The following is a 20,361-nucleotide window of genomic DNA, read 5'->3' as shown; positions in this document are numbered from 1 at the left end:
GCTATTAGAGGTAGAGAGCTGTTAGAGGTAGAGAGGTAGAGAGCTATTAGAGGTAGAGAGCTATTAGAGGTAGAGAGCTATTAGAGGTAGAGCAGTAGAGAGCTATTAGAGGTAGAGAGCTATTAGAGGTAGAGAGCTATTAGAGGTAGAGAGCTATTAGAGGTAGAGAGCTATTAGAGGTAGAGAGCTATTAGAGGTAGAGAGGTAGAGCGCTATTAGAGGTAGAGAGCTATTAGAGGTAGAGAGCTGTGTGAAGCACTAGCTAGCTAGTGGCTCACAGTCGTCTGAAACAGCTGATGCTCTCATGCATGTTTCAGTGTTACTTGCCTCGAAGCGAGCATAGAATTAATTTATCTCGTCTGGTAGGCTCGTGTCACTGGGCAGCTCTCGGCTGTGCTTCCCTTTGTAGCCTGTAATAGGTTACAAGCCGTGCCACATCCGACGAGCATCGGAGCCGGTGTAGTACGATTCGATCTTAATCCTGTATTTGATGGTTCGTCGGAGGGCATAGTGGGATTTCTTATAAGCTTCCGGGTTACAGTCCCGCTTCTTGAAAGCGGCAGCTCTACCCTTTAGCTCAGTGCTGATGTTGCCTGTAATCCATGGCTTCTGGTTAGGGTATGTACGTACAGTCACTGTGGGGACGACGTCCTCAATGCACTTATTAATGGAGCCAGTGACTGATGTGGTGTACTCCTCAATGCCATCGGAAGAATCCCAGAGCATATTCCAGTCTGTGCTAGCAAAACAGTCCTGTAGCTTAGCATCTGCTTCATCTCTCCACTTTTTTATTGACTGAGTCACTGGTGCATCCTGCTTTAGTTTTTGCTTGTAAGCAGGAATCAGGAGGATAGAATTATGGTCAGGTTTGCCAAATGGAGGGCAAGGGAGAGCTTTGTACGTGTCTCTATGTGTGGAGTAAAGGTGGTCTAGAGTTTTTTTCACTCCCTTAACATGCTGGTAGAAATGAGGTAAACTGTTTAAAAAAAGTTTGCCTGCATTCAAGTCCCCGGCCACTCGGAGCGCCGCCTCTGGATGAACGTTTTCCTGTTTGCTTATGGCCTTATACAGCTGGTTGAGGGCGGTCTTAGTGCCAGCATCGGTTTGTGGTGGTAAATAGACAGCTACAAAGAATATAGATGACAAGAACCGGTCCCGACTCCCACCCGCTACCACAAGAACCGGTCCCGACTCCCACCCGCTACCACAAGAACTGGTCCCGACTCCCACCCGCTACCACAAGAACCGGTCCCGACTCCCACCCGCTACCACAAGAACCGGTCTTGACTCCCACCCGCTACCACAAGAACTGGTCCCGACTCCCACCCGCTACCACAAGAACTGGTCCCGATTCCAACTGCAGTCCTACAATGTTATTTCAGGCATACAGTATGTAAATGAGATATTTCTAAAAACCTGTTTTGGTTTGTCATTATGGGGTTTGTTTGTAGATTGATGAGGCGAAAAAAACGATTAATCTATTTTAGAATAAGTTTGTAACGTAACAATTTTGGCAAAAGTCAAGGGGTCTGAATACTTTCTAAATTACCTTGTACACTTGCACATCGACTCGGTACTGGTATCCCGTGTATAGAGCCAAGTTATCGTTACTCGTTGTGTATTTATTCCATGTGTTATTATTTTTCTATTATTTAAAAAAATATATATCTGCATTGTTGGGAAGGGCCAATGAGGAAGCGTTTCACTGTTAGTCTACACCAGTTGTTTACGAAGCAAATAGAGTTTGATTTGATTTCATGCAAATGTTTAAGATCATGTTCAAGATGAGACTACTGTTGCACAAACCACAATCACAAAATTTACAAGAGCTAAACTTCTTACTTTACTGACAAGAGATGATTACACAAAAACACCCGTCCAAGTTGGTCAAAGGACAAAATGAAAAAAAAAACACTTTGTAAAAGCATTGCAATGCATTAACTATTTATTTGTTTATTTAGATCCCCATTACATTTTGCAGATGCAGCAGCTATTCTTCCTGGGGTTCACAAAATAAATAAAAAAATATGACAAGTAACAAAATACTGATAAACAAGGACAGTCACACAAATTTAAAATAAAACGATATACAAACAATAGAACAAAATAAATAATGTGCCTGTTAGAGTGTGTTCGTGTCGTCCCCCCGTGTCCCCCCCCCCCCCCCGTGTCACCCCCCTCACAATCCCCTCCGTTCCATGAGATGTTGCTCAATCTTTTGTTGTAAGTGTAATTTTGCTATTTGGAGATCCATGCGATCATGGCACTGTAAAACATTGTGCGTTAACTGTTTATTTGGGAGAAAGTTGCATAGTCTTTTTTATTTTTAACTGAATATAATTATATATTATATTTATATGTTATTCTAAGCGTTCTACAACGAATTTCAGCAGGACATCACTAGGCTATTTGAAGACCTCCCTGGGAGAGGAAAAGTGTTGTAATAGATGTGACAAGCCAACAAACACAGGTTGAAAAACATTGCTCCATAATAGCACAAAAAGTACTGTAAATAATTCAGTGTTCCATGCTTTCCACCATTAAAAACAATAGCATTTCTACAAATATTGAGTTTAAAGATTCACAGCACATTTTTAAGGATTTAATAATTCAACAAACATGCAAAATATTACAAATGCAAACAGATATTTCTCTTCATTTTATTGTCAGGAAGGAACAGCATAAGAAGCAACAGCGTAAATAAACACATCATATGAGTCAACATTACAAAAACAGGAGAAAAACAATTGGGCACTGGAGCATACCAGAGATCAAGTAACCTGCTATTCTAGGGCACAAAGGCATCCCTCATAAACTAATGTTTAACATTCTAGGTTACTGACAGTCCGGACAGGAACAAATGACAGTCCGGACAAGAACAAATGACAGTCCGGACAAGAACAAATGACAGTCCGGACAAGAACAAATGACAGTCCAGACAGGAACAAATGACAGTCCGGACAGGAACAAATGACAGTCCGGACAGGAACAAATGACAGTCCGGACAAGAACAAATGACAGACCGGACAAGAACAAATGACAGTTCGGACAAGAACAAATGACAGTCCGGACAGGAACAAATGACAGTCCGGACAAGAACAAATGACAGTCCAGACAAGAACAAATGACAGTCCGGACAGGAACAAATGACAGTCCGGACAGGAACAAATGACAGTCCGGACAGTAACAAATGACAGTCCAGACAAGAACAAATGACAGTCCGGACAGGAACAAATGACAGTCCGGACAGGAACAAATGACAGTCCGGCAGGAACAAATGACAGTCCGGACAGGAACAAATGACAGTCCGGACAGGAACAAATGACAGTCCGGACAGGAACAAATGACATTCCGGACAGGAACAAATGACAGTCCGGACAGTAACAAATGACAGTCCGGACAAGAACAAATGACAGTCCGGACAGGAACAAATGACAGTCCGGACAGGAACAAATGACAGTCCGGACAGTAACAAATGACAGTCCGGACAGGAACAAATGACAGTCCGGACAGGAACAAATGACAGTCCGGACAGTAACAAATGACAGTCCGGCAGGAACAAATGACAGTCCGGCAGGAACAAATGACAGTCCAAACAGGAACAAATGAAAGTCCGGACAGGAACACATGAGAGTCTGGACAGGACAGGACATAGCAATAGTCACTGTGACCCTGAGATAAGTATCTGTGACCCTGAGATAAGTATATGTGACCATGAGATAAGTATCTGTGACCCTGAGATAAGTCTGTCATGGCCATGGGCTCAGTGCTTAAAGGCAGTGTAGCACGTACACTGAGTGCACAAAACATTAAGAACACCTTCCTAATATTGAGTTGCACCCCCTTTTGCGCTCAGAACAGCCTCAATTTGTTGGGCATGGAATACAAGGTGTTGAAAGTGTTCCACAGGGATGCTGGCCCATGTTGACTCCAATGCTTCCCACAGTGTTTTTTTTATATTTTTTTATTTCACCTTTATTTAACAGGGTAGGCCAGTTGAGAACAAGTTCTCATTTACAACTGCGACCTGGCCAAGATAAAGCAAAGCAGTGTGACACAAACAACAACACAGAGTTACACATGGAATAAACAAACGTACAGTCAACAACACAATAGAAAAAGTCTATATACAGTGTGTGCAAGTGGCATAAGGAGGTAAGGCAATAAATAGGCCATAGTAGCGAAGTTATTAAAATGTAGCAAATTAACACTGGAGTGATAGATGTGCAGATGATGATGTGCAAGTAGAAATACTGGTGTGCAAAAGAGCAAAAAATTTAATAAAAACAATATGGGGATGAGGTAGGTAGTTGGATGGGCTATTTACAGATGGGCTGTGTACAGCTGCAGCAATCAATAATCTGCTCAGATAGCTGATGCTTAAAGTTAGTGAGGAAGGTATACGTCTCCAACTTCAGCAATTTTTGCAATTAATTCCAGTCATTGGCAGCAAAGAACTGGAAGGAAAGGCGGCCAAAGGAGGTGTTGGCTTTGGGGATGACCAGTGAGATATACCTGCTGGTGTCATAAAATATTCTGCAGGAGGGGTGAAGTCAGGCGCAGGAGACTCAGGTACGTTTAACGTGTTTAATAAAGAAGGCAAGTCCAACACGAACAAGAAGGACGCGGGACGCAGCCCAGCAAACCTAATTCCCAAAACGCGTAACGTAACTCAGGAACAGTAACATAAATTCCCCCAAACCTACAGCAACAGACACGAAACAATCCCGCACAACCCGAAACACAAAACAGACAAACTAAATACCCTCCCTAATTACTAAACACAAAATAGGTGCTACTCTAACCAGACATTACCAAACGAAACAGAAACATAGATCGGTGTCAGCTAGTCGGCCGGCGACGACGACCACCGAGCACCGCCCGAACGGGGAGAGGCGCCACCTGTGGACTTTGTGACAGCTGGAGCACGTGCTACGGGTGGGTGTTGTTATGGTGACCAGTGAGCTGAGATAAGGCGGAGCTTTACCTAGCAAAGACTTATAGATGACCTGGAGCCAGTGGGTCTGGCGACGAATATGTAGTGAGGGCCAGCCGACAAGAACATGCAAGTCGCAGTGGTGGGTGGTATATGGGGCTTTGGTGACAAAACCGATGGCACTGTGACAGACTGCATCCAGTTTGCTGAGTAGAGTGTTGGAAGGTATTTTGTAAATGATATCGCCGAAGTTGAGGATCGGTAGGATAGTCAGTTTTACGAGGGTAAATTTGGCAGCATGAGTGAAGGAGGCTTTGTTGCGAAATAGAAAGCCGATTCTAGATTTGACTTTGGATTGGAGATATTAAATATGAGTCTGGAAGGAGAGTTTACAGTCTAGCCAGACACCTAGGTATTTGTAGTTGTCCATGTATTCTAGGTCAGAACCGTCCAGAGTAGTGATGCTAGTCGGGCGGGCGGGTGCGGGCAGCGAACGGTTGAAAAACATGCATTTGGTTTTACTAGCGTTTAAGAGCAGTTGGAGGCCACGGAATGAGTGTTGTATGGCATTGAAGCTCGTTTGGAGGTTAGTTAACACAGTGTCCAAAGAAGGGCCAGATGTATACAGAATGGTGTCGTCTGCGTAGAGGTGGATCAGGGAATCACCTGCAGCAAGAGCGACATCGTTGATATATACAGAGAAAAGAGTCGGCACGAGAATTGAACCTTGTGGTACCCCCATAGAGACTGCCAGAGGTCCGGACAACAGGCCCTCCGATTTGACACACTGAACTCTGTCTGCAAAGTAGTTGGTGAACCAGGCGAGGCAGTCATTTGAGAAACCAAGGCTATTGAGTCTGCCGATAAGAATACGGTGATTGACAGAGTCGAAAGCCTTGGCCAGGTTGATGAAGACGGCTGCACGGTACTGTCTTTTATCGATGGCGGTTATGATATCGTTTAGTACCTTGAGCGTGGCTGAGGTGCACCCATGACCAGCTCGGAAACCGGATTGCACAGCGGAGAAGGTACGGTGGGATTCGAAATGGTCAGTGTTCTGTTTATTAACTTGGCTTTCGAAGACTTTAGAAAGGCAGGGCAGGATGGATATAGGTATATAACAGTTTGGACCCCCTTTGAAGAGGGGGATGACCGCGGCAGCTTTCCAGTCTTTAGGGATCTCGGACGATACGAAAGAGAGGTTGAACAGACTGGTAATAGGGGTTGCAACAATGGCGGTGGATAATTTTAGAAGGAGAGGGTCCAGAACATCTAGCCCAGCTGATTTGTACAGGTCCAGGTTTTCAGCTCTTTCAGAACATCTGCTATCTGGATTTGGGTGAAGGAGAAGCTGGGGAGGCTTGGGCAAGTAGCTGCAGGGGTGCGGAGCTGTTGGCCGGGGTTGGGGTAGCCAGGAGGAATGCAAGGCCAGCTGTAGAGAAATGCTTATCAAAATGTTTGATTATCATGGATTTATCGGTGGTGACCTTGTTACCTAGCCTCAGTGCAATGGGCAGCTGGGAGGAGGTGCTCTTGTTCTCCATGGACTTTACAGTGTCCCAAAACTTTTTGGAGTTAGAGTTACAGGATGGAAATTTCTGTTTGAAAAAGCTAACCTTTGCTTTCCTGACTGACTCCGTGTATTGGTTCCTAACTTCCCTGAACAGTTGCATATGCTATTGCAGTCCGCCACAGGATGTTTTTGTGCTGGTCAAGGACAGTCAGGTCTGGAGTGAACCAAGGGCTATATCTGTTCTTACTTCTACATTTTTTTTAAAGGGGCATGCTTATTTAAGATGGTGAGGAAATTACTTTTAAAGAACGACCAGGCATCCTCGACTGACGGGATGAGGTCAATATCCTTCCAGGATACACGGGCCAGGTCGATTAGAAAAGCCTGCTCGCAGAAGTGTTTTATGGAGCGTTTGACAGTGATGAGGGGTGGTCTTTTGACCGTGGACCCATAGCGGATGCAGGCAATGTGGCTATGATCGCTGAGATCCTGATTGAAAACAGCAGAGGTGTATTTGGAGGGCAAGTTGGTCAGGATAATATCTGAGGATGCCCATTTTTACGGATTTAGGTTTGTACCTGGTGGTTTCCTTGATAATTTGTGTGGGATTGAGGGCATCTAGCTTAGATTGTAGGACTGCTGGGGTGTTAAGCATATCCCAGTTTAGGTCACCTAACAGAACGAACTCTGAAGATAGATTGGGGGCAATCAATTCACATATGGTGTCCAGGACACAGCTGGGAGCTGAGGGGGGTCTATAACAGGCGGCAACAGTGAGAGACTTATTTCTGGAGAGATTCATTTTTAAAATTAGAAGCTCAAACTGTTTGGGCATAGACCTGGAAGGTATGACAAAACTTTGTAAGCTATCTCTGCAGTAGACTGCAACTCTATCTTCATGGAAAATGCTGTAGTTGGGTATGGAAATCTCAGGATTTTTGGTAGCCTTCCTAAGCCAGCATTCAGACACGGCAAGGACATCAGGGTTGGCGGAGTGTGCTAAAGCAGTGAGTGAAACAAACTTAGGGAGGAGGCTTCAGATGTTAACATGCATGAAACCAAGGCTTTTACGGTTACAGAAGTCAACAAATGAGAGCGCCTGGGGACACACAGGGCTTGGGTTAACCTCTATATCACCCGAGGAACAGAGTAGGAGTAGGATGAGGGTACGGCTAAAGGCTATCAAAACTGGTAATCTAGTGCGTTGGGGACAGAGAATAAAAGGAGCCGATTTCTGGGCGTGGTAGGATAGATTCAGGGGTCCAGGCCAGTTGGCAAAATAGGTATTGTAGCTGGAGTAATTTTGTTTGCTAGCCGGGAGATGCGCCTGGCTAGAGGCTAACTGGTGCTAGCTTCGGGACGAGGGCATTAGCCACTATAGCCACTCGGTAGCAGCTAGCTAGCAGCGATGATCTGATGCAAAGGTCTAGAGCTTACGGCAAGAATCCGGTGGTGTAATGAATTCTAGTCGTGTTAGTGAAGAGTCCGGGAGGCATCAACTGTGTAGCCGAGTGATCATAGGGTCCACTGAGTAGGCTGGGAGATGGGTCTGGCTCAAGGATAGTTTCGGGGCTGGGCCACTCGGTAGCAGCTAGCTAGCTGCAATGATCAGGAGTAATGGTCCAGGGCTTTTCGGCAGGAATTAGGTGTTGTAGTGGAGTCCAGTATGCTCAGGGTTGATAACGCACTGTGCAAGCTGGCAGACTGGCAAGTATTATCCAGGCTAAAAGTGGCTGGTGTCTGTGCTAAAGGTAAAGGCCGCTAGCAGTGGCTAACAATGACTAAGTAACTAGTAGCTAATTAGCTGGTTAGCTTCTGATGGCTAGCTTCTGATGGAGGGTTTGGCTATAAGGTCTAAAAACAGCAGATCCGTACCACATTTGCGGAGGCGGGTTGCAGGAAGGTATATTTGATTTAATAATGGAAAAAGAGATTGAAAATATATTTAAATATATATAAAAAAAAGACGAAAAAAACGACAAACAACGTCTGCACTGCTACGCCATCTTGGTCTTCCTTTCCTTGGTGTTACTCCACCATGTCCAGTAGACTACAGACAATATGTTCCTCCACCATGTACAGTAGACTACAGACAATATGTTCCTCCACCATGTACAGTAGACTATAGCCAGACAATATGTTCCTCCACCATGTACAGTAGACTATAGCCAGACAATATGTTCCTCCATCATGTACAGTAGACTACAGACAATATGTTCCTCCATCATGTACAGTAGACTACAGACAATATGTTCCTCCATCATGTACAGTAGACTACAGACAATATGTTCCTCCATCATGTACAGTAGACTACAGACAATATGTTCCTCCATCATGTACAGTAGACTACAGACAATATGTTCCTCCGTCATGTACAGTAGACTACAGCCAGGCAATATGTTCCTGATAAACCTTAAGGGCTGGTTTCCCAGACACAGATTAAAGGAAAAATCCTGATGATGATGATAAGTGATACTTTGCTTCTGGAAAATCCTATATCTTCAAAACTTGACTGCTGAGATACAAAACATTTTAGGACTGTTTCAACAGTGGACTATATAAATAAAAAAAATACCAAAATATATTTTTTGAGTGGATATTTTTCCTTGAAGCCTACTTCTGGACTGAAATTTAAACTTAAAGGATGGGACCAAAACGCAGCGGGAATGTGTATACTCATCTTCTTTATTACGAAGAAAACCAAAATAAACACTTAATACAAAAACAGTCCTGTGAGGCACACAGCTACACACAGAACAACTACCCACAAAAACCCATGAAAAAACACCCCTACTAAATAGGACCTTCAATTAGAGGCAACAAGAAACAGCTGCCTCCAATTGAAGGTCAAACCAATAAACTAAGCATAGCAATAGATGAACTAGACACAGACATAGAAATAGACTAACATAGAACATAACCCCCAAAAAAACCAAAACACATAAAACAAACACCCCCTGCCACATCCTGACCAAACTACAATAACAAATAACCTCTTTACTGGTCAGGACGTGACACCTCCATTGAAAGCGCTTTTTAGTCAAGGCTTTTCGGTGGCTGGGAAGCCGGCCCATAAACTATAAAAGACTAAAACATTGATACTTTATTTGCTTTTATTCACATACCTCTCTGTAGACCCTCTCCACACTCGTAGAAAAAAAAGGTGGTATCTAGAACCTAAAGGAGTTCTTCGGCTGTCCCCATAGGATAACCGTTTGAAGAACCCTTTTTGGTTCCAGTTAGAACCTTATCGGGTTCTACATGGAACCCAAAAGAGTTTTCCTATTGGGACAGCCGAAGAACCCTTTGGGACCCCTTTTTTTCTAAGACTGCACTGCCTCCATGCAGCTGGGAGTGGCTAGGACCAGGCTGTCCTTCAGCAGGGTGTTGGTGAGGTAGTCACAGGGCAGGTGGGCCAGACGGATCAACTCTAGAGACTCTGGGAGGTGGGGGAGCCAGGACTCCTGGTGGTGCATCACCCAGGCCAGGGGTGCCTCCACGGAGGTACACTCTGGTCTACAGCCTCTTGTTGGACAGACACGCCACTAACTGCTCCTTCTCTAGCAGAGGGAACTGGAGGTGCGTTCCCTTGGTTGATGGTGAGTTTCCGTGTGTAGCAGAAGTCTAGTAGAGATTGCCATGATGTCGGGGTACATGCCGTTTATCTCCACCTGGACAGTGATGCTCTCCACAAAGTCCTGGTAGAACATGGAGTGGAAGTAGACACTGCAGAGAGCCAGGACGGCCCGGTGGCAGGGGAAGTCGCAACATCTCCAGGGGCCTGTATTCACACAGAATCACAGAGTAGGAGTGTTGATTTAGGATCAGGTTCCCTCTCTGATTCATAATGATTTAAAAGGCAAAACTGATCCTAGATCAGCAATACGGATCCAGGAATCTCCAGAACAACATCCATTATTCCTACAGAGTGATAGCAGTGGCCAGAGATTGTTTTTTGCCAAATCATCCAAGTCCATACATTTAGTATCAACTTAATAAATCGCCTCAAATACACAACAATCAAATCATGTTGAGCTGTGTAGCAATATAGATCATATTATAGAACACTTACAACGATAACTGTTTTGGAAACAGGTGGTTGCCAAAGGCTGTTAATTTATAATCCAGGCTGTATCACATCCGGCCGTGATTGGGAGTCCCATAGGGCGACGCACAATTGGCCCAGCGTCATCCAGGTTTGGCCGGGGTAGGCCGTCATTGTAAATAAGAATTTGTTGTTAACTGACTTGCCTAGTTAAATAAAGGTCTATATAAAAAAAATATAGAATAATAATTATAATAAAAAGTTGTTACTTAGAAGAAGAAAAAACACATAATAAATGAACAACGGAATTTATTTCCGACCCCTAGAGTGTTGTAAACATGTGTTTATAGCGTCCAAATCTGACTACAAGAGAAAAGAATGTGAAAAAGAAAAAACACAAAGTAATCACAAGTTATTTGGAAATAATGAACTGTTTATGATACAAAATAGTTTGTAAGCTTTTACATCTAGGCCTCATGCGCAATTTAATGTAGAGTGATGCAGTGAAAGATATGTGAAAACTTGATATTGTATGTGGAAGCTGTGTTATTTCACAAAGACATAGAGTCAAAGCTAACAGCTGTAGAGTCAGAGCTAACAGCAGTAGAGAGGAGCTAACAGCTGTAGAGTCAGAGCTAACAGCTGTAGAGTCAGAGCTAACAGCTGTAGAGAGGAGCTAACAGCTGTAGAGTCAGTCAGAGCTAACAGCTGTAGAGTCAGAGCTAACAGCTGAAAAATCTGAGCTAACAGCTGTAGAGTCAGTCAGAGCTAACAGCAGTAGAGTCAGAGCTAACAGCTGTAGAGTCAGAGCTAACAGCAGTAGAAAGGAGCTAACAGCTGTAGAGTCAGAGCTAACAGCAGTAGAGTCAGTCAGAGCGAACAGCAGGAGAGTCAAAGCTAACAGCAGTAGAGTCAGTCAGAACTAACAGCAGTAGAGTCAGTCAGAGCTAACAGCTGTAGAGTCAGAGCTAACAGCTGTAGAGTCAGAGCTAACAGCAGTAGAGTCAGTCAGAGCTAACAGCTGTAGAGTCAGAGCTAACAGCAGGAGAGGCAGTCAGAGCTAACAGCAGAAGAGAGGAGCTAACAGCTGTAGAGTCAGAGCTAACAGCAGTAGAGTCAGTCAGAGCTAACAGCAGTAGAGTCAGTCAGAGCTAACAGCTGTAGAGTCAGTCAGAGCTAACAGCTGTAGAGTCAGAGCTAACAGCTGTAGAGTCAGAGCTAACAGCTGTAGAGTCAGAGCTAACAGCTGTAGAGTCAGTCAGAGCTAACAGCAGGAGAGTCAGTCAGAGCTAACAGCTGTAGAGTCAGAGCTAACAGCTGTAGAGTCAGTCAGAGCTAACAGCTATAGAGTCAAAGCTAACAGCTGTAGAGTCAGAGCTAACAGCAGTAGAGTCAGAGCTAACAGCAGTAGAGTCAGAGCTAGCAGCTGTAGACTCAGAGCTAGCAGCTATAGACTCAGAGCTAACAGCTATAGAGTCAGAGCTAACAGCTGTAGAGTCAGAGCTAGCAGCTGTAGAGTCAGAGCTAGCAGCTGTAGAGTCAGAGCTAGCAGCTGTAGAGTCAGAGCTAACAGCTGTAGAGTCAGAGCTAACAGCAGTAGAGTCAGAGCTAACAGCTGTAGAGTCAGAGCTAACAGCTGTAGAGTCAGAGCTAGCATCTGTAGAGTCAGAGCTAGCATCTGTAGAGTCAGTCAGAGCTAACAGCTGTAGAGTCAGTCAGAGCTAACAGCTGTAGAGTCAGTCAGAGCTAACAGCTGTAGAGTCAGAGCTAACAGCTGTAGAGAGGAGCTAACAGCTGTAGAGTCAGAGCTAACAGCTGTAGAGAGGAGCTAACAGCTGTAGAGAGGAGCTAACAGCTGTAGAGAGGAGCTAACAGCTGTAGAGTCAAAGCTAATAGCTGTAGAGTGAGTCAGAGCTAACAGCTGTAGAGTCAGTCAGAGCTAACAGCTGCAGAGTCAGTCAGAGCTAACAGCTGTAGAGAGGAGCTAACAGCAGTAGAGAGGAGCTAACAGCAGTAGAGAGGAGCTAACAGCTGTAGAGTCAGAGCTAACAGCTGTAGAGTCAGTCAGAGCTAACAGCTGCAGAGTCAGTCAGAGCTAACAGCTGTAGAGTCAAAGCTAACAGCTGTAGAGTCAGAGCTAACAGCTGTAGAGTCAGTCAGAGCTAACAGCTGTAGAGTCAGAGCTAACAACTGTAGAGTCAGAGCTAACAGCTGTAGAGTCAGTCAGAGCTAACAGCTGTAGAGAGGAGCTAACAGCAGTAGAGAGGAGCTAACAGCTGTAGAGTCAGAGCTAAGAGCTGTAGAGTCAAAGCTAACAGCTGTAGAGTCAGAGCTAACAGCTGTAGAGTCAGTCAGAGCTAACAGCTGTAGAGTCAGTCAGAGCTAACAGCTGTAGAGTCAAAGCTAACAGCTGTAGAGTCAGAGCTTACAGCTTTAGAGTCAGAGCTAACAGCTGTAGAGTCAAAGCAAACAGCTGTAGAGTCAGTCAGAGCTAACAGCTGTAGAGAGGAGCTGACAGCAGTAGAGAGGAGCTAACAGCTGTAGTCAGAGCTAAGAGCTGTAGAGTCAAAGCTAACAGCTGTAGAGTCAGAGCTAACAGCTGTAGAGTCAGAGCTAACAGCTGTAGAGTCTGTCAGAGCTAACAGCTGTAGAGTCAGAGCTAACAGCTGTAGAGTCAGTCAGAGCTAACAGCTGTAGAGTCAGAGCTAACAGCTGTAGAGAGGAGCTAACAGCTGTAGAGAGGAGCTAACAGCTGTAGAGAGGAGCTAACAGCTGTAGAGTCAGAGCTAACAGCTGTAGAGTCAGAGCTAACAGCTGTAGAGTCAGTCAGAGCTAACAGCTGTAGAGTCAGAGCTAACAGCTGTAGAGTCAGAGCTAACAGCTGTAGAGTCAGTCAGAGCTAACAGCTGTAGAGTCAGAGATAACAGCTGTAGAGTCAAAGCTAACAGCTGAAGAGTCAAAGCTAACAGCAGTAGAGAGGCGCTAACAGCTGTAGAGTCAAAGCTAACAGCTGTAGAGTCAGAGCTAACAGCTGTAGAGTCAGTCAGAGCTAACAGCCGTAGAGTCAGTCAGAGCTAACAGCTGTAGAGTCAGTCAGAGCTAACAGCTGTAGAGTCAGAGCTAACAGCTGTAGAGTCAGTCAGAGCTAACAGCTGTAGAGTCAGTCAGAGCTAACAGCTGTAGAGTCAGTCAGAGCTAACAGCTGTAGAGTCAGTCTGAGCTAACAGCTGTAGAGTCAGTCTGCGCTAACAGCTGTAGAGTCAGTCAGAGCTAACAGCTGTAGAGTCAGTCAGAGCTAACAGCAGGGGAGAGGAGATACAGTAATACCACATTGCCTTGTGGGGTAGAGATGTGAGAGGCTTACTAGAAGCTTTATGCAAATACAAGATTCGGAGTGCTGCGTTTTCCTCACACAAGGGACTGCTCTTTGTAATACGGTCTGGCATTCGTAATTTTTTACTACGTGAAAATTGAGACACGCCGTATCATTCATTCCGCAGCCATGAGGGCAGTGTTTTCACTTGGTTCTTGGATATGATCTATAGGCTATATAGGCTATTCATCAAAGTAACCTATTTTGCATTGATAACCAAATATAATCTCAGTGACTGTTCAAACAGTAAACCAAACAACAAGAATCCACCAAAAAGGTATTTTGTTTAGCAGTAATAACTAGTGATTACAGGCTATTGTGAAATGCTAGATCCTGCTGTAGCCAGCTAGCTAACCGTGTGCTTTTGCTAACCATGTGCTTTTGCTAACCATGTGCTTTTGCTAACCATGTGTCACGGCTGTCTTCGTCTTCTGACGATATAGCGAAATCGTCGTCTGAAAATGTAGACCAATACGCAGCAGATGTCGTGTTCATTTTTGAATTTAATTAATCGCTCACGTGAACACTATACAAAAAACAATAAACAATGACAGTGCAACAGTTTTGCAGGCTATCCTAACGCAGTGCAAAAACAATCTCCCACAACAGACAAACACACCCTCATATATGGGACTCTCATACAAAGGCAAATAGACAACACCTGCCTTCAATTGAGAGTCCCAACCCCAATGAACCCAAACATAGAAACAGACACACTAGACTCAACATAGAATGACATAAACATAGATCATAAACCAAAACCCGGAAATACTAAATCAAACGCCCTTTTACCAAACACCACCCCGAACCACATAAAACAAATACCCTCTGCCACGTCCTGACCAAACTAAAATGACAATTAACCCTTATACTGGCCAGGACGTGACAGTACCCCCCCCCCCCCCCCCCCCCCCCTTAAAGGTGCTAACCCCCAGAAGCACCTTAAGAAAACAAGAAAAACAACCCCAAACAACAACTAAACAAAAATTCCCGCTCGGGGCAGTCTGGCAGCTCGGGGCAGTCTGGCCGCTCTGGCAGCTCGGGGCAGTCTGGCCGCTCTGGCAGCTCGGGGCAGTCTGGCCGCTCTGGCAGCTCGGGGCAGTCTGGCCGCTCTGGCAGCTCTGGCAGCTCGGGGCAGTCTGGCAGCTCTGGCAGCTCGGGGCAGTCTGGCAGCTCTGGCAGCTCGGGGCAGTCTGGCAGCTCTGGCAGCTCGGGGCAGTCTGGCAGCTCTGGCAGCTCGGGGCAGTCTGGCAGCTCTGGCAGCTCGGGGCAGTCTGGCCACTCTGGCAGCTCGGGGCAGTCTGGCCACTCTGGCAGCTCGGGGCAGTCTGGCCACTCTGGCAACTCGGGGCAGTCTGGCCACTCTGACATCTCGGGCAGTCTGGCCACTCTGACATCTCCGGGCAGTCTGGCCACTCTGACATCTCCGGGCAGTCTGGCCACTCTGACATCTCCGGGCAGTCTGGCCACTCTGGCATCTCCGGGCAGTCTGGCCACTCTGGCATCTCCGGGCAGTCTGGCCACTCTGGCATCTCCGGGCAGTCTGGCCACTCTGGCATCTCCGGGCAGTCTGGCCACTCTGGCATCTCCGGGCAGTCTGGCCACTCTGGCATCTCCGGGCAGTCTGGCCACTCTGGCATCTCCGGGCAGTCTGGCCACTCTGGCAGCTCCTGACTAGTGGGTGGCTCTGGCGACTCTTCACTGACGGGCGGCTCTGGCGATTCCTCACTGACGGGCGGCACTGGCGACTGTTGACTGGCGGGCAGCTCTGGTGACTGTTGACTGGCGGGCAGCTCTGGTGACTGTTGACTGGCGGGCAGCTCTGGTGACTTGACTGGCGGGCAGCCCTGGTGACTTGACTGGCGGGCAGCTCTGGTGACTGTTGACTGGCGAGGCTGGGTTTACGCACTTGAAGCCTGGTGCGTGGTGCTGGTACTGGGCGTACCAGATTGGGAACACGCACCTCCAGGCTAGTGCGGGGAGCGGGAACAGGACGAGTCGGACTGGGCTGACGCACTTCCGGGTCCGCACGAGAGACAGGAGCTGGAAACCCAGGGCTATGGAGGCGCACAGGCGGTCTTGATCTTACCTCCTGCACAACCCGTCCTGGCTGGATGGAACTAGTAGCCCTGCACGAGTGGGGTGCTTGTACAGGGCGGACTGGGTTGTGCAGGGGCCTGATGGTAGCCGTGCGTAGAGTAGCCTGGTCCTCGGAGGCGTACCGGCGACCAGATGCGCTGCGCAGGCATCCTCCTACCAGGCTGGATGCCCGCTCTAACACGGCACCTGCGAGGGGCTGGAATAACGCGCACCGGCCTGTGCGTGCGTATGGGTGAGATAGTGCGCTCCTCAGCGAAACATGGCGCTCTCCACCTCATACGCTCCTCCATAAAACCACGGGTAGCTGGCTTCCGGCTCTTCCTAGGCCTAGCCAAACTACCCGTGTGCCCCCCCAAAAAAAATTATTGGGGGTGCCTCTCGTGCTTCAACGCCAGTCGTGTCCCTCGGAAACATTCCCGGTCCATACCAGCCTTACTCCATGGGCCTTCTCCGGCCATAACCTGCTCCCATGTCCATCTCTCCCCATAGTCCGTATCCTGAGCGTGCTGCTCCTCTCTCCGCTGCTTGGTCTTGGTTTGGTGGGAGATTCTGTCACGGCTGTCTTCGTCTTCTGACGATATAGCAAAATCGTCGTCTGAAAATGTAGACCAATACGCAGCGGATGTCGTGTTCATTTTTTAATTTAATTAATCGCTCACGTGAACACTATAGAAAAAACAATAAACAATGACAGTGCAACAGTTTTGCATGCTATCCTAACGCAGTGCAAAAACAATCTCCCACAACAGACAAACACAAACCCACCCTCATATATGGGACTCTCAATCAAAGGCAAATAGACAACACCTGCCTTCAATTGAGAGTCCCAACCCCAATGAACCCAAACATAGAAACAGACACACTAGACTCAACATAGAATTACATAAACATAGATCATAAACCAAAACCCGGAAATACTAAATCAAACGCCCTTTTACCAAAACACCACCCCGAACCACATAAAACAAACACCCTCTGCCACGTCCTGACCAAACTAAAATGACAATTAACCCTTATACTGGCCAGGACGTGACACCATGTGCTTTTTTTCTACATGACCAAAACATGGTGTTCTATTTTTAACTGGGAATGAATACACGAGCAGTATGTTAAACTGGGATAATGTTTTAGGTTACACAGGCAAGTTTAACAATATTTGCCAGGGCATATTTTGTTGTTATTATAAATCGTTTTATTTCACATGGAAAGCTAAAAAGGCTAGCTAGCCTGCTATGTTTTTAGCCAGACTAAAGCCAGCTAGCCAGGCTAAAGCCAGCTAGCCAGGCTGCCAGCTGGCAACTACTAGCAAGGGTAGGTGACTCTTCCTTGCTTTCACAAAATGAGAAGACAAAAAAAATAAAACTTTGCTATTGCCCAGTGAGGATATCATGTTACCAAAAGGTGTCTTCTGCTCCGAAAATCCCACTCCACCCACACACGCAAATAGATCTAAGGAGTCAATTTATAATTACTATTTTATACATTTTACCTTTTATTTAACTAGGCAAGCTGAAGCTTGTAGTAAACGTAATACTTAAAAGGATTCTCCAGATTTTGGCATTGAGGCCCTTTATCTAATTCCCCAGAGTCAGATGAACTTGTGGATACCATTTTTATGTCTCTGCATGCAGTTTGAAGGAAGTTGATAACATAGCGGTAGTGCAGTTGCTAACTGATGTTAGCGCAATGACTGGAAGACTATGGTAGCAGATACCAAGACTTCTAGTCATTGCACTAACGCAAGTTAGCATTGGCTTGCGAAACTACCTCTAACTTTCTTCATACTGAACACAGAGACATAAAAATAGTATCCACAAGTTCGTCTGACTTTGGTGAAGTACATAAAGGGCATCATTGTCAGAATATCAAAGTTTTCTTTTTACACTATGTAACATCATGGTACAAGGTGACATCATGCTAATAGTATTGATACTGATATGTGGCAGAGTGGTGAGTGACGAAGGAAAACCATGTTATCAGTAGGTGTACAGACGGTACTGGGGCTCTTCTCAGAGGAAATCACATGGACACTAGCATGTCCTTTATGCTTCTTTATTGTAATAATGTTATAGCTTGTACTATACATCTGACTACCTGTTTCTAAGATTGGAAAGTTTACTGTAGGCCTACTTATTGCTTTCTCTTTAAATAATAAGAGCTGTTACAACTATTCACAAAGAACACAAAGGTATTCACACTCAGAATAAAATGCGCTTACAGTACAGCCATCCCTTACTATAACTTCATATCAGCAGACTACATTACTATAACTTGATATCAGCAGACTACATAACTATAACTTGATTTCAGAAGACTACCAATTATTTAAAAAATATTTTTAAAAAGAAGGTACCGTGAAAACAACTACTACTCAAAATCAAAAATCTCTGCCTCCTTGTCTTTCCAGAAAGTGAAACTCCTGTCTATGTATTTGCAAATCTCATCATTGCTGAAACTGGAAATGTCTGTTCCTTGTTTAATCAGAGCCCCTTCATCTGGTGTCGGGGTTTGGAGGATGACTTTGGGCACAGGCCTGACCTCTGGTAGGAACTGTTGTTTCTCTACCTCTGGCAGTTCAGACTGAGTCGTTGACACGTTCCCAAAGAACTTGACCTTAATGTCCTCGAAGCCGTCCTTCCACTCACGGTTCCCAGCCTCGATGTCCATCATGACGGCCTTGTGGAACTCCCGGATGCTCTCCCAGGTGAAACGACCAACGTGATCAAACACCTCAAAGCACAGCAGGTGTCTCATCTTCCTCTCGTCCGCGGGGAGTTCGAGTTCCAGGATGTGGAAGTACCCCAGCATAAAGAGGTCAAGGGTCAGGCTGTCATAGTCCACCATCGCCCCGTCCACCTTGTGGAGGAATTAGAATGAGATTCAGAATCACAATCAGTTTGTGTGTGTGTAGAAAGTGTCTGTGTGTGTGTATAAAGTGCAGAATGACCTTGGGGAGGAACTGTTCAGGGGAGTATGGTGCCTGCTGCCGGTGGAGACGGCGGATCTGTCGAGATGGAACGCTGGAGATCATGCTCCTCCAATCACCAATCATCTTGTTGATGACACTCCTCTGTTTGAAGAAATGTCCCAGAGGCATCTGAGATCCCTCCATCCCTCCCTGCCCCCTCTCCTCCCTCCAACCCTCCCTGCCTCCTCTCCACCCTCCCTCCCTCCCTCCCTGCCTCCTCTCCTCCCTCCCTCCATCCCTCCCTGCCTACTCTCCTCCCTCCATCCCTCCCTGCCTCCTTTACTCACTACATCCCTCCCTCCCTCCCTCCATCACTCCCTGCCTCCTCTCCTCCCTCCCTCCAACCCTCCCTGCCTCCTCTCCTACCTCCAACCCTCCCTGCCTGCTCTCCTCCCTCCAACCCTCCCTGCCTCCTCTCCTCCCTCCCTGCCTCCTCTCCTCCCTCCATCCCTCCCTGCCTCCTCTCCTCCCTCCATCCCTCCCTGCCTCCTCTCCTCCCTCCAACCCTCCCTGCCTCCTCTCCTCCCTCCAACCCTCCCTGCCTCCACTCCTCCCTCCATCCCTCCCGGCCTCCTCTCCTCCCTCCATCCCTCCCTACCTCCTCTCCTCCCTCCAACCCTCCCTGTGTCCTCTCCTCCCTCCATCCCTCCCTGCCTCCTCTCCATCCCTCCCTGCCTCCTTTTCTCCTCTGAGACCCAAACCCCTCCTTCTTCCCCCCCTTCTTCCCCCCCCTCCCTCCATCCCTCCCTGCCTAATCTCCTCCCTGCCCCCTCTCCTCCCTCCAACCCTCCCTGCCTCCTCTCCTAACTCCCTCCCTCCATCCCTCCCTGCCCCCTCTCCTCCCTCCCTCCCTCCATCCCTCCCTGCCCCCTCTCCTCCCTCCAACCCTCCCTGCCTCCTCTCCACCCTCCCTCCCTCCCTGCCTCCTCTCCTCCCTCCCTCCATCCCTCCCTGGCTACTCTCCTCCCTCCATCCCTCCCTGCCTCCTTTACTCACTCCATCCCTCCCTGCCTCCTTCCCTCCAACCCTCCCTGCCTCCTCTCCTACCTCCAACCCTCCCTGCCTGCTCTCCTCCCTCCAACCCTCCCTGCCTCCTCTCCTCCCTCCCTGCCTCCTCTCCTCCCTCCATCCCTCCCTGCCTCCCCTCCTCCCTCCAACCCTCCCTGCCTCCTCTCCTCCCTAAAACCCTCCCTGCCTCCTCTCCTCCCTCCATCCCTCCCTACCTCCTCTCCTCCCTCCAACCCTCCCTGTGTCCTCTCCTCCCTCCATCCCTCCCTGCCTCCTCTCCATCCCTCCCTGCCTCCTTTTCTCCTCTGAGACCCAAACCCCTCCTTCTTCCCCCCCTTCCTCCCCCCCTCCCTCCATCCCTCCCTGCCTAATCTCCTCCCTGCCCCCTCTCCTCCCTCCAACCCTCCCTGCCTCCTCT

At 47.2% G+C, this 20,361-nt stretch overlaps 1 protein-coding gene across 1 annotated transcript; it reads right to left on the bottom strand.

Moving 5' to 3' along the window:
- Positions 1–18,003: 18,003 nt before the first annotated feature.
- LOC145858590 (espin-like protein) lies at positions 18,004–19,063 on the bottom strand. Its single transcript, XM_082957100.1, has 2 exons — positions 18,915–19,063; positions 18,004–18,823 (listed from the first exon to the last, which is right to left on the bottom strand). Exons 1-2 carry the CDS (start codon positions 19,017–19,019, stop codon positions 18,335–18,337), a joined length of 594 nt encoding a protein of 197 aa, XP_082813226.1. The 5' UTR covers positions 19,020–19,063; the 3' UTR covers positions 18,004–18,334.
- Positions 19,064–20,361: the final 1,298 nt, after the last annotated feature.

This window comes from Salmo salar, chromosome 10 (genome assembly GCF_965601325.2).
Source record: "Salmo salar chromosome 10, fSalSal1, whole genome shotgun sequence".
NCBI classification, from domain to species: domain Eukaryota; kingdom Metazoa; phylum Chordata; class Actinopteri; order Salmoniformes; family Salmonidae; genus Salmo; species Salmo salar.
Note: the sequence above shows the minus strand (reverse complement) of the source record. Positions and strands in the feature narration are given on the sequence as shown.